This window comes from Grampus griseus, assembly GCF_964374135.1.
Source record: "Grampus griseus genome assembly, chromosome: 17".
In the NCBI taxonomy this organism is placed as follows: domain Eukaryota; kingdom Metazoa; phylum Chordata; class Mammalia; order Artiodactyla; family Delphinidae; genus Grampus; species Grampus griseus.
The window spans coordinates 27924796-27939976 of NC_139011.1; the positions used below are offsets into that span (position 1 = coordinate 27924796).

The 15181-nt window shown below is 36.2% G+C and overlaps 1 protein-coding gene across 3 annotated transcripts in view; it reads right to left on the reverse strand.

Annotated features, from left to right (window-relative positions):
- The window catches only part of EBAG9 (estrogen receptor binding site associated antigen 9), a 31592-nt gene extending 16411 nt beyond the window's left edge, over nucleotides 1-15181 (reverse strand). The window contains exons 1-5 of one of the 3 annotated variants that reach the window (XM_082674809.1): nucleotides 15163-15181; nucleotides 13737-13817; nucleotides 4961-5058; nucleotides 1893-1971; nucleotides 1003-1161 (exon numbers count right to left, since the gene is read on the reverse strand). In XM_082674809.1, the coding sequence (XP_082530935.1) occupies nucleotides 1003-1161; nucleotides 1893-1971; nucleotides 4961-5043 (321 nt within the window). In that variant the 5' untranslated portion in view covers nucleotides 5044-5058; nucleotides 13737-13817; nucleotides 15163-15181. Of the gene's footprint in view, nucleotides 1-1002; nucleotides 1162-1892; nucleotides 1972-4960; nucleotides 5059-9294; nucleotides 9324-13736; nucleotides 13818-14378; nucleotides 14494-15162 lie in introns of those variants that run through there. The other 2 variants (XM_082674808.1, XM_082674810.1) reach the window with 2 other exon arrangements.

A 15181-nucleotide genomic window follows, 5' to 3' on the forward strand; every position in this document is an offset into this window, starting at 1 on the left:
GATCTTCCCGGACCGGGGCACGAACTGTGTCCCCAGCGTCGACAGGCACACTCTCAACCACTGAGCCACCAGGGAAGCCCTATTGCTTTTCATTATAAGCTCTTCTATATTCTTTGATTTAAAAACAATTTTCAGGGACTTTCCTGGTGGCACAGTGCTTAGGAATCTGCCTGCCAATGCAGGGGACATGGGTTCGAGCCCTGGTCCAGGAAGATCCCACATGCCACAGAGCAACTAAGCCCGTGTGCCACAACTACTGAAGCCCGTGCACCTAGAGCCAATGCTACGCAACAAGAGAAGCCACCGCAATGAGAAGCCCGTGCACCGCAATGAAGAGGAGTTCCGGCTCGCCGCAACTAAGAAAGCCGGCGCGCAGCAACAAAGACCCAACAAAGAAAGAAAGGAAAGAAAGGAAAGAAAGAAAGATATTTAGAAACAACTTTCAAATGTACATGTACTATTTTGATAAAAAGAAAGGAAAATACTCAGCCATTGTTCTTTTTCTAATAATTCCCTGCATCTTTAAGTGATTGTCCATGTATAACTATATAACTCAAAAGGGATAAAATAAAGTGTGGATGACTACACAAACCCACAACAATTACACTAAGTTCTCAGAGCCTTGCATCAGTTTGATAATGGTTATAAACAATGGAAACTACTTATCAGTTTGTAGACATCACTAAACTGTGAACTAATCTTTTAAGGTTAGAATTGTATCTTATTCAGCTTAGTCTCCATAGCAGAGACTGGAGTCTAGAATCTGACATACAGTAGGATTTCTATAAATGCTTAGACACAATTTTAAAAGACTTGGGGGTACAATTTACTAGATCTGTGTCCAGGTCACTTGAATATATAAGCTTCTTTAACATGACAGAAAACACAATTGCTAATTAGAAATAGGCTTTCTAACAAATACCAATTATACTAATTTTAATTATAGGAATCTGAAGAGTGGTTTAATAGTTTTATCTCCAAAAGCACAAATCTTTAACATACTTTCTGGGTTTTCCTTATAGTTGGTGTCATGTCCTTAAAATAGTCAGGTTCCAGTTGTTCTAAAGCATTTTGCTGTGTTGCAACATTCCCATTCCCTCCTTCAATCTTTACACTTGTGGGTGCATCTTCATCCCAGGAAGTCCACTCTTCAACATCTGTCTAAATTTAATTCATCATTTATTAGAAAAATGAGTTTTCTAAAACATTGGTTATTCAAACTTTTTTGACCAATGGGAAAATACAAATTTTATACCACATACCAAAACTAGATGAAAAGTTTAAAAGAAATATTCTATGAGTTGGACATTCTGTTCTACCCATTAAAAAAATACAAACAACAAAACAAAAGAAAATTTTTTTGCTTTAAAAATTGAACTGACATTAAAACTACAGCCCACAGAAGGAGACTTGGAACTTGCAATCTAACCTTAACCAGGTATATTGCCTGATAAAATAATAAATAATAACATTCTTTATAGTATTTAAATAAGATAGAGTCCCAAACATAATATTCAACATAACCATGAAGTAACCTGCAAATGAACAATGAAGAAATCTCAACTTGAATGGAAAAAGTCAATCAACAGACACAAACCGCAAGATGATATAAATGTTGGAATTATCTAAGACTTTAAAATAGTTATTATAAAAATGCTTCAATAAGCAATAGCAAACACTATTAAAACCAATTAAAAAAAAAAGAAATCCTCAGCAAAGTAACAGAAAATCTTAAAGAACAAAATAAAAATTTTAGAATAAAAAAATTTAATAACAACAATAAAAATCCTGACCCTGACTACCAAATTAATTTCATGACATACTAATGGTCGGCAATCCAGTTTGAAAAATATGGTTCTGGAACATTCATTCAACATTCAAAAAAAAATTACCTGCTTAGGAACGGATGAATAATCAACTGTAGTTGGCAAAGTTATTTGGTCTCCACTTAATTTCCGTCCTCTGCCAGATCTAAAACAAAAATGAAATAATTTATTTCAAGAAACTACCAAAACAAGCATGGGTAAAAGCACTACGGACAGTAACTTAAGGCTTATAAGAGAAGGTCTTTTTCAATTTTTGAATTATTTATTTTAATAATTAACAATTGTTAAGATATGAAAAGAAAAATTTGTTAAGATATGAAAAGAAAAGGCATGTATCAAATATCTTTTAAATATTTTAAAAGTACTGGACAGGATAACCCAACAGCTTTTTGGCTTAGGATTCAGAATTATAGTCAAACTCAGGAAGAATATAAAGCCAAAAACAAAAACACAAACTGATTTCAAACCATGCTCCTAAGAGTACTGTGAATTCTGTAAGTGAAGCTCTCAGATACCTATGCTATTTTAACCAGGGTGGCCTGGCTTTTGCTTTACATAGTTGGTTTCTCATTAAGATTACTATTAAACTATTAAGAAGTTTGAAAATCACTGGGTTGAACTATAAACTGTACCCAAGTTTTAAGGATTAGTGGGAAAAGTACTATATTAAAGAAGATAAGTATTGTCACAGAGTTGTTAAGAGCATGGGCTATGGAATCTGTGTAAACCATGGTTTTCAATGTTACTTCTATTAATTATGAATCTAGTTAGAATTACCTATCTCTCGGCCTGAGTATCCTCATCTGTAAAAGGCAGGTATTCAAACCTACCTTTGCAAGGTTGTTGTAAGGATTTAACTGACATTTAAAATAGCTAGACACTAGACTGTGCCTGCTTTTTAATAACACATTAAAAAATGGTAGCTATTATAAATGATTAGTCACTTGCTTCATTTCAAATAATCTATGAAGCATCTGCTTAGAACTAGTTGGTAAAATCAGCTAAGTTTAGAAATCATACTTTGTTTAAAGGATGAAGAAAAAAAGTAATACAGTCTACTACTAAATTTATGATGTAAACCTGGTATTTTAGAACACATGATCTAGGTTCTTTCTGACAAGAAAAGCTTATTCTAACAAAGGGTCAGTTTTCTTTAAAACTGAATATACAATCAATCCTAAACATATTTACGTTGACAAGAGAAGTTCATAGTGACAACAAAAATGTCCTTAATATTTTTAAATCAAATGCAGTATCTTATACTAAAAGTAATCTATATTCAACAAAAGTTTTAGAAAATAACAGATGCAAAGAGAAAAGCACCTATAATTTATCACCACTGTTAACACAACTACTTCTTTTTAACCTCCAGCCTCCTGGCATTAATACCCACACTCATCCTGCTTTAACCTAGTTTTTTTTCTGGCTATGCTACTTCTAACAATAAATTCAATGCCACTTAATCTTCAGAGTTTTAGTAGTTATAAAATGGCCATTTAGCTTGAGATTACATTTCCTAGCCTCCCTTGCAGCTAGGTGGCTAAGCTCTGGATAATAGGCTGTGAACAGAATTGTGTGCAACTTCTAAATCATATCCACTAAAAAAAAGAGCTGATTGCCCTCCATTTCCTTTTTTATTCTATGCTGCTCTTACTGTGTCGGTACTTCTTTCACAGTACTTCTAGGCCAAAAGAAATACCTAACAATTCCACTGATTAAGTAGTTAGGCCCAAACAATTTAATACTTATGTATGTCCTATCTGCTTAGTAGCCATTAGAAAAAAATACATATGAATTTAAAGAAAAAATAATATGTTGATGTCACTCTTTAATAACCACAATTACTTATTAATGGAATGTGTGTGCCTGTTGGATACTGCACAGCTCCTCAAGCCTTGGACTCACCCTTATTTTCTGTTCCATATTAATTTTGGTTTAGTACTTGCTTTTAATTACAACCTAGCTTTGCCAAGATAGGTTACCCAAAATACAAGTAAACAAAAACTTATCTCAAATATTCAAGAACATCATCAAAACATACTGCAGGATCTAATGTTGCAAATGTGAACTACCTTGAGCCAACAGTTTGTTTAGTGTTTAATAGACACTATCACATTCATTGTGTTTTGTTGGAAAATCTGAAGTATCCTACAGTACCCCATGAGTGTAATGCAAGCCCTGAAGTACCTTGGCATACAGTTTAGGAACTATAGCTCTAGGGTCCGGTAGTATGACAAAATAGAAGGAATCTGAGTCTCTGAATGACTTACTGAAGCAGAAGGACTTATCTACCCTGGACTACCTGTACATTCTGGAATATTATTTAAGAGACAAAAAAAATCTATTCTGTTTGGGGTTTCTCTGTTAAAGTGTTTTGTTTTTTTTTTTTAACAGAAAAATAACACTCATAATGTAATATGTAAAGAAATACCCATGGGGGCTTCCCTGGTGGCGCAGTGGTTAAGAATCTGCCTGCCAATGCAGGGGACAGGGGCTTGAGCCCTGGTTCCGGAGGATCCCACATGCCGCAGAGCAATTAAGTCCGTGTGCCACAACTACTGAGCCTGCGCTCTAGAGCCTGCAAGCCACAACTACTGAAGCCCGCGTGCCTAGAGCCTGTGCTCTGCAACGGGAGAGGCCGCTGCAATGAGTGCCCCGTGCACCACAAAGAAGAGTAGTCCCCGCTCGCCGCAACTGGAGAAAGCCTGCGCACAGCAACAAAGACCCAATGCAGCCAAAAATAAATTAAAAAAAAAAAAAGAAATACCTATGCCTAATTCCACCTAACCATCTTAAAATATCCTGATAATAAAACAATTATGTACATAAAAACTTCCTGATGATTACAACAATGAAAGTTACTTTGTTTATCTCTGAAATTCTATAGTACTAAGAATGTTATTTTAATGGAAGATGTAAGAATTTGAAAGAGAAGAACTGAACCTCTACTTTCTAGATCTGAAAAAATATATAAAAATCTGAAAAAAATATAAAAAATACTAGAGATTAATAAATGAATATTGCAATCAAGATATTTAGCTTAAATATAGTATGTCCTGCCTTTTTGTAGTTATGAAGGTATCTAAAATCAGCAAGAAGATAACCAGGTCAATTTGAACATAAAATTTCTTTACCTGCATATTAATCTCTTTAGGAATGAGAATACTGCTGCTAGGCAGGTACAAACTTTAAATAACCGAAACTGTGTGATAGCCATGGTGGGAATCAAAACCTGTGGAAAAAAGCACAAAAATAAATGCATTAAGGTGATTTCATAAGCTATACTCATGTTCTGAAGTCAACCTGAAAAGTCCTACTATGAACTGTAAAAATCAGACATATTTTTTACTTTCCTTTAGAAAGTACAAATATAACACAGTAAATTTAAAAATTAAAATGTAAATCATATTGACAAGAAAGTTTTGAAGAGTTTTGAATAGTTGGGAGGAAAAAAAACCTTTTCAAACTACTCTCAGAATGTTTTTTTAAATTGTATTTAAATCATCTATTTACAACTTATTTATAATTTTTCTATTAAAAAATGAAAAATCAAAAAAGTATAAAACAGTATATACTGAGTCTTCTGTACCTTTTGAAATTTGAATCATATGAACATATTAATACTATTCAAAATATATAAAACTTTTAACTTCTAGATAGATACATTTTATCATACCCATTTTGTAGAGGAGGAAATTAAGACAGGTCAAATAACTTATGGGCACATAGCTAATAAACTGGAAGTGAACTATAGAGATCATCTAGTCCAGTAGTTCACACATATTTAAAGAAATAATGATAACTGGGCCCACCCCTAGTAAATCAATTAAATCATATTCTCTGAGGGGTAAAGTCCAGTTATAGCTAATAAGCCAACAGAGAAGATAGAAAATACTCAATAGAAAAGGTAGTAGAAAACAAGGTAAAGGGGAACAAATATTAGATGGAACAACAAATAGCAAGAGGATAGAATTAAACCCAACTGGAGCAATAATCTCGTTAAATGCAAATTTAAAGCCAGAGATTGTTAGATAGGATGCAAAAAATGTACTTTAAGTATAAAAACACAAATAGGTTAAAAGCAAAAGGATGACGGAAAAATATACCATGCTAACACTAATTGAAAGAAAGTTAAATTGACTATTTCAATGTCAGAGAGTAGATTTTTAGCGAAAATAATATTAGCAGACATAAAAATGTTCATTTCATAGTGATAAAGGGGTCAGTTAATCAAAAGTACATAAGAACCCAAAATACATGTCCCTAATAACAAATTATGCCAATATCATAAAAGAGAGGTGACATTACTAGAGAGTCTACAAATATGAAGAGTATATTGAGAAAGTATTATAACTTTATGCCTATATTTGACAAGATGAAATGGACAAATTCCTTGAAAGAAACAAGTTATGAAAGCACAGCAAGAAAAAACAGATAACCTGAAAATCTCTGTATTTATTAAAGAAATTGAATTTGTAGTTAAAAATCACCCAAGCCCAGATGGCTTCATGAATGAATTCTATCAAATACTTAAGAAGTAATACCAATTCTACACACAGTGCCAGAAAACTGAAGGAGAGGGATTTTTTGTCAACTCACTCTTTGAGGCTACCATTACACTGACACTAATCTAGACCAAAGACATTATCAGAAAAGAAAACTAGAGACCAGTAGCTTATGAACAGACACAAAACTCCTTAAAAACAACCAACTAGAAATAGAAGGGAACTTTCTCAACCTGACCAAGGACATCTATGAAAAACCCATAGTAACATGAGACTTAGTGGTGAAAAACTGGACACTTCCCACCTAAGATTATGAACAACATAAGCACATCTGCTTTTGTCACTTCTGCTTAACACCGTAGCAGAGGTTCTGGCCAGTGCAATCAAGCAAGAAAAGGAAATAAAAGGCATTCAGACTGGAAAGAAAGAAGTAAAACTGTATCTATAGTCTATGTAGAAAATTTAATGGAATCTATAATCAACTGTATTTTTATGTTAGCAACAAATGATCACAAACTAAGATTTTTAAAAATTATAAGAGTACAGAAAATATAAAGTACTTAGGGAGAAATCTAATGAAAGACTTATTATCAGAAACTATAAAACATTGATGAGAGAAATTAAAAGACCCTTATTAACTTAAAGATCTTTCATGGCTCAAAGACTTGATACTGTTAAGATATCAAATCTCCCTAAATTGAACTACAGATTCAGTGAAATCCCAATCAAAATCTCAGCAAGCTTTTTTCTCTAAAATTTGATAAGCTAATTCTAAAATTCATATAGAAACGTAAAGGACCTATAATGGTCAAAACAATGTTGAAAAAAATCAAAGCAGAAGGGCTAATACTACCTGATTTCAAGATTCATTATAAAGCTACAGTAATCAAAATGATGTAGAACTGGAGTCAAGACTGATAAATAGATCAATGGAACAGAATGGAAGGTATAGAAATAGACCCACAAAATATGAACAACTGAAATTTATGAACATGTGAAGGCCATTCAGTGGAGAAGGGACAGTCTTTCTGACTAATAGTGCTGGAAAAACTGGATACCCATATGCCAGAAAAAGCCACCAAAACCCAAAAACCTTCAATCCATATTTCACACCATTTACAAAAAGTACTCAAAATGGACCACAGATATAAATATAAAATCTAAAACTAGGACTTCCCTGGTGGCACAGTGGTTAAGAATCTGCCTGCCAATGAAGGGGACATGGGTTCGAGCCCTGGTCCGGGAAGCTCCCACATGCCACAGAGCAACTTAAGCCCATGCGCCACAACTACTGAGACTGTGCTCTAGAGCCCGCAAGCCACAACTACGGAGCCTGTATGCCACAACTACTGAAGTCCACGCACCTAGAGCCTGTGCTCTGCAACAAGAGAAGCCACCACAATGAGAAGCTTGAGCACCACAAAGAAGAGTAGACCTCGCTTGCTGCACTTAGAGAAAGCTATGAGCAGCAATGAAGACCCAACGCAGACAAAAAAAACAAAAACTAAAACTACAAAACTTCTAGAAAAATAAAATTGGACAAAATCTTTGTGACCTGGGTTAGGCAAATATCTTTTTAGATACGACACCAAAAGCACAATCCATAAAAAAAAAAGGATAAACAGGGCTTCATCAAAATTTAAAACTTCTACAATTCAAAAACACTGTTAAGGGAATAAAAAGACAAGCCACAGACTGGAAGAAAATCTTTGCAAAGCATATATCTGATAAAGAACTTGTATCTGGAATACATAAGAACCTCTCAAAACTCAGTAAGAAAACAACTTAATTTTTAAAAACTGGGCAAAAGGTGTGAATAGACACTTCACCAAAGAAGATATACAATGGTAAATAAGTACATTGAAATAATGGTCAACATCATTAATCATCAGAGAAATGCAAATTAAAACAACACTTAGTGCTCGCTTTGGCAGCACATATACTAAAATTGGAACGATACAGAGATTAGCACGGTCCCTGCGCAAAGGTGACATGCAAATTCGTGAAGCATTCCATTTTTTTTTCACTTTGTTATACAGCAGAAACTAACACAACATTGTATAACAATTATACTCCAATAAAGATGTTAAAAAGAAAAACACTTAAAAACCATTACACACATGTTAAAATGGCTCAAATTAAAAATACCAAGTACTGCCAAGGATGTGAAGCAACCATAACTCTCATACACTGGTAGTGGGAAGGTAAAATGATACAGCCATTTTGGAAAACAGTTGGCAGTTTCTTACAAAGTTAAACCAACATGCAGCATATGACCCAACCATTCTACTCTTAGGAATTCACCCAAGATAAATGAAACCATACACCCATTCAAAAACGTGTTGTTTTTGAATAGCAGCTTTATTTTATTTTTAATTTTTTTTTTTTTTGCGGTACGTGGGTCTCTCACTGTCGTGGCCCCTCCTGCTGCGGAGCACAGGCTCCGGATGCGCAGGCTCCGGATGCGCAGGCTCAGCGGCCATGGCTCACGGGCCTAGCCGCTCCGCGGCATGTGGGATCTTCCCGGACAGGGGCACGAACCCGTATCCCCTGCATCGGCAGGCGGACTCTCAACCACTGCGCCAGCAGGGAAGCCCAGCAGCTTTATTTTTAATAGCTCCAAACTGGAAACAACCCAAATGTACATCAACAGGTGAATGGATAAACAAATTGTGGTATATACATATAATAGAACACTACTCAACAATAAAAAAGAATGAACTACTACTGCAAGCAATAGCATGGATATATCTCAAAATAATTAAGCTGAATGAAAAGAAGCCAGACAAAAAAAGAATATATACTATATGATCCCATTTATTAAAAAAAAAAAAGCTCTAGAAAAGACAAACAAATCTCTAGTGACAGAAAATAGATCAGTGGTGCCTTGAGATGGGGCAGGAAGGGGTGGGAAGGATGGAGTACAAAGGAGCATGAGTACTGGAGGTACTGGATATACTTACTATTTTGATTGTGGTGATGGTTTCACAGGAGTGTATATATTAATCAAAACTGATAAAATTTTACATTTAAAAAATGTGCAGTTCATTTTGTGTCAACTGTAGCTCAAAAATCTAGTAAAAACAATCTAGTAAGACATTAAAAAAACAGTATTATGTCATGAGTTTTCAGATTCTGATTAGAATCTTAAAAGAAGTCATTAAGACCATTATTTTATATTGATTAGTTGCAACTATGGAGAGCCAATTTTCAGTAGGAAACTAAGTCAATTAGTGACAAGAAACATATTACAGAATTTCTCTAGGAATGGAACTCTGATTTCACAGCAGCATTTCAACATACCATAATAGCTAACTCTTACTCTAATACAAGCTTTCTTAGTGCTTTACATGTAATAACTCGTTTAATGCTCAGAACAACCCTATGAAGGACTGGAGCTAAGTACTATTTTATTCCTATTTTAGATAGGGAAACCAAGGCACAGAGTGGTTAAGTAAGCTGCCCGAAGACACAGAGCTGTTAAGTTACAAAAGTGGAATCTGAACCCAGGTAGTCTAATGATTGAGTCCTAAAAGATCACACTCATACTGCCTCCCTATGATTAAATCAAAAGATATGATTTATATAAAAGAAATGCTAAGGAACTGGGAACTAGTTAAAGCCATGGCAACAAGAGGACAAAAAAAATTCTCAAAAATGGCAAAACAGGTATCATTTTGCTAGCCTTTTAAACATGGTCATTATTTCCAAATATTTCTTTACACATTTTAGTCACCTATACCATATATGTACTACATATATTATGCTAACAATCACTAATTTAAATATTTCTTAAAATGAGTTTTGGCATAAGTTAGAGTTAAATATATTAAGTAACCATAAGTTTCCTCATTCAGAGACTCAAAATAAATACACAAGAGGTAAAAGGAAACTAAAATTTGTTAATTCATGAGAGATGGCTATTTTTCCAGTATAGAGGTAGAGTAGATCACATGTTAAATCAAGTCACAAGAAATTACAGGTATGTATACACACACACACACACACACACACACACACACACAGAGGAATGATGTTTCTGACAATGGAATTTTATGTTTTAGCTTTTCCTTGCCTTTCATCTGTCAAAAGAGGAAAATTACTGAGTAAGCATTTAGAATCATGATTCTTACGTTGGGATAATTTGAATACATCAATGTATCATCCAACTTCTTAGCTTTCTCAACCAGCAGACTTAAGATACACTGAAGTTAACTTTTCTGTTCAAGGTGAGGCAAAAACCAATAACAAAGTCACAACTAAAACTTATCCTACTCCTAGGCCATCAGTAGAAAGTTTCCAAGCAATCATTATAGTCGGTTAACACCAATATTTGGAGTAGAGTGATTCCATAAAACAAAAAAAGAAAACATAATTTAATATTTTTTTCCAAAATAAGAAAACATCAACAGTATATTTGGACTTCAGTTCTATACATATTTACTTAAAAGGGAACAAAATGTAACTTAAGTAATAATGATCATGGAGCCAAATTAAAAAGATAGCTGTATGTTCCATCTACGCAAAACTGAGATGCTGACTTTTATTTTAAAATTATCTTATATGGATATAAGATAAGCAATGAAATTTTAAATATAACATAAATATTTAAATCTCCCTGGATAAATATACCATCACTGTACTAATATGCTATTTTAAAAAGTATTTCAAGTGGATTAAAGGAGAGAGCACTGCTTTGCTTTCAATTACTAGATATGAGCAATAACCTCCTAAAGTCTTGAAAAGAGCATGTAATAATTTTCTCAACTAGTAAGATATTACACTGACTGGTTAAAAATTACATAATAAAAGATGGTGTTCACCTCTGATTGGGGGGTGGTATAGAAGCATGAGGGAACTAAGGTCTGTATCTCAATTTGAGTGGTGGCAACACCAGTTTATTTTACTGTATACACTGCTTGTGTATTATACCTTGATATGAAAGTTCAAAACAAAACAAAAATAATAAAAGCGAAACAAAACCAGAAAGCAAGGAAAATGCAGTTAACTCTTGCAGTACCTGATCCTAAACTGCTCTGTAGAGCCACTATTGCCAATCCCTTCTAAAGAAAGGCAAAACACTTTCTACTTCTAGGGTTAGAAGGGTGTAAAGGGCAAGTAGACTCTTTTCAGTAAGAAGAGTTCCAAAAGGCTCCCTTAGCAATGCTCATGCATTTTGTACATGTGCAAGTTGTATCGCCATATGCGTTGAATGATTTTCTGAATGCCTATGCCTGGAGTTGGCCTACTAACTGCGAGGATGAAAAGAACGTGACTCTAAAATAAACTGAACGAAGAAAATATTAACAATTTCACTGTTCAAGTAACTAAAATATTTCTGTCCAAAACATCCCCAAACAGCAATTTGAAAGGATTCAAAAAATGCAACGTTTTTGACTCCTTTCTCTTATCCCCTTACATGCAAACTGCCAAAAAGACCTAATTCCATTTCCTAATACTATCCATATTCTTCCCTATTTCCACTGCAATCTCCCTAGCATAAGCCTTTATTATTTCTTGCTGAACTATTGCAAAGTCTTTTTAATTGCAGGATTTTTCTCTTACTGCACCTGTATTTTCTATTTTGTACCATAGTTATTTCTATATACTGTATTCATCCTGCACAATCCTTCCCATGAGGATCTTATTCATCTGTTACCTCCGGTTACTACTTGCAAAATAAGACGTGAAAGAAAGGTTTGATTGCTTCAGTACGAGCAGAATGATGTGAACAATTAAGGTGATGAACAAAAGCTTCATTTTAAAGCTAATTTGTCAAAAATAAAACTCTCAACCAAAAGAAAGCAAACTTCCTTAAATGAAGATGTAGCCTAAATTTTCAGAAAAATTATAAACAAAAAAAGAGCTAGAAAAGAGACCGTAGAGCATGTGGCATTAGGGAGAAAAGGGGAAAGAGTTGAGGAGATACTCTATCAGGATGTTTTGAAGGGAGAAGACGTTTAATATTTAAGGACTGGGGAAAAGAGTCCGTCTCAGGATTTACATGAATGAAGAGTTGAGAATAAGTTTCATATAAAGGCTTGGTAACAACGGTCATCGCTCTGCCACAAATATTGCTGTGTGTCATTGTTCAATAAGTATTTGTCAAATTGAATGACTTTAATGGTAACTAAAAATAAAATTTAAAGTTTTGTTCCAATAGTAAATCAGAAAGTGGGACTATTATTGACACCAGAATAGAATTCTCTCCCTAGCAATTAAGAATATCCTCATTCTGTGGAAAAGTTGCTTTTGTGATTAATAAAAGAGAAAAACTAATATTCACTGACTAGCTACTATGTGCCAAGCACTACTTAAGTATTATCTCACCATAAAACCATCTTATGAGATAGATGTTATTGCTCTCTTTTCATAGAATTGAAGCAGAGAGTAAGCTCATGTTTCCATGTTCCCACACCCAATGATCTAGATTCAAATCTAGGTCTATTTAATTCAAAAGCCAAGAATACCTCACTAATAATAAACATTTTTAGTAATTCAGTGATGGTATTATAATTTCCAAGATAAATTTTCCAACCAATTGCAACTGAAATGGGGGAAAATGCAATCATGTTAACCATCAAGCAACATTTTTGATTTTATCAATTACACTGACTTAAAGGCAGGAATCAGTTCTTTGGGACCCATATTTACTTAATGTTCCAATTCATTTCTCTCTGTGTGTGTGTGTGTGTGTGTGTGTGTGTGTGTGTGTGTATCACACACACGTATATTTAGCACCTACTATGTAACAGATACTACCCCAGGTGATGGGAAACACTACTGACCCAGTACACAGAAACCCTGTGTACGCTGCTCAACTGTCACAAGCCAGTGACAATGCAAGAAACTAGGGAGGCAGGGCCCCATCAGTCTTGCTCAGTTGGTATTTCTAGGTCTTAGCCAATGCTAAGCACATTGTAGGTACTCAAATATTTGTTGAACGAAGGGAAATTATCATTCCTTGAGCACTCAATATAGTTCTAGACAATGTACCTTCTATGGCCTCACTGGAATTCTAAAGACAAACAAAGGAGGTGAGTTTCACTATTCCCATTTAACAGATGACGCTCAACTGCTAGTGAAGTTCACATTCACTCACCCAGAAGTTAAAGAGACTGACCCCAAAGCCCAGGCTCTTCCCACACCACATCCCATTTAAGAAACCTCTTCTTAAATTTTACACTCATTGCCTCAGTTGATTTTTGAAACGCTCTCTAGATCACCAATCTGAGAAGTACACATCTTAAGCTACTTGCATTTTTACTCTGTCGAAATACTTTCTAGAACTGAGAAATACTAATATAATCTAATTTTAAAGTTAAAGTTTCCTTAAAACTTACTACAAAAATACAAAAACTTGAGATATAGCCGAAATAAGGTTCAGAACCATAAAGCAACCTACCCTCAGCGCTTTTGGACAAATGACATCTCTAGGAAGTCAACAGGAGTGACAGCTTGGCTGTGTCAAGTGAAAAAGATTCACCTACAATTTAAAAAAAAAATGCATTAGAAACTGAAAGATTAAATGTATCCTTCCTCCCTGTAATTCCATGTAAACTGCTGGCGAGATCTTTTCAGTAGAGTCACTATCTCACAAATTGTTAAATAAGCCAAGCCGAAATCTATGTTGGTACACACTAAACAAGTCACTAATTGCTGTATTTCTAAAACTATATTTTTGAATGTTTTTAATACCAAAATTTGAAACACCATATAATCTAGTACAGTACAGAATATCCTCAAATTAAGTCTGTAAATCTCTGAAGTAGGTTAAGGTTCCAAAAATAAAACCACCTGACCTCACTTAAATTTGAAAAACCAAAGTTCGGTAGCGGCAAGAGAAGGGGAACTAGAAGTAGAACGTGAGAGCGGGCGAACACTGGACCATCTAAGGCAACTCAAAGTCAGGCCCTCAAATACCACTGAGGCTCTTACAAAGGCAGAGTAAAGTCTCCTGAAAGGCTCAAAAGGAACGAGATTCATAACTAAAATGTTTTAACTTCAGATTACCCACTTGAAATTGTCTGATAATAAAAAATCATACCCACTGTACAGATGCGAAAAACAACAGGAGCGTTTTCAGGTTGCACAATCCGACGCCATATGTACGGCGTTTGGTGAAAACGCTCTCAATTGCTCCAAGTGGGTGCCAAGTGGACTGGGACTTGGATTTTAGAAAAATCTGCTTGGGAAGGAGCAAGGCCTGTAGAGGAAGGGCAGGAAGAACGGACAAATTTCCCTGTGGGGGACGAATCTGGGGACCCGGGAATTCCGGTTGGAGCCCCGCAGCACGGTCTCCCACGCGTCAGCCCGCATGGTGAGGGCTGCACGCCCGGGGCCCGCTCGGGGTCGCGGTTCCCTCACCCCAGAGGTCAGCCTGACCCGGAAACAGTACCACAGAGTGGCAGTCGGCCTCGGTGGGGGGAAACCGGGTGGAGGGCCGAAAAGGAAGGTGGGAGGGCGGGAAGTGCGGGGCAGAGACGAGGGCTAACTGGGGAAGGGCAGAGGACACCCCCCCCGCCAAGACCCCGGTCCGGATCGGGATGGGGGTGGGGGAGGGAAGCCCCTCGAGGGCGCGCGAGCCGCACACACTCACCTGCCCCTCCCCCTCCCCGCCCGCCCGGCGGAGGCTCCGAGCTGCCGCGGGCTGCGCGCGCACACAGGGCGCGCGCACGCGCGCTGCCGGTCGCTTCCTCGAGCTTGCGCTCCGCCGGTTCAGTCCCAGCCCCGCTCATTCAAAGCTGGGCGCGCGCTCCGTCTCAGCCGCCGCTGCCGCCGCGCAGCTGCCATAGTCGCCCCCTCGTCTGGAAACCCTCCCCCAGTCCCACCTCCTGCCTCTCCTTAGCC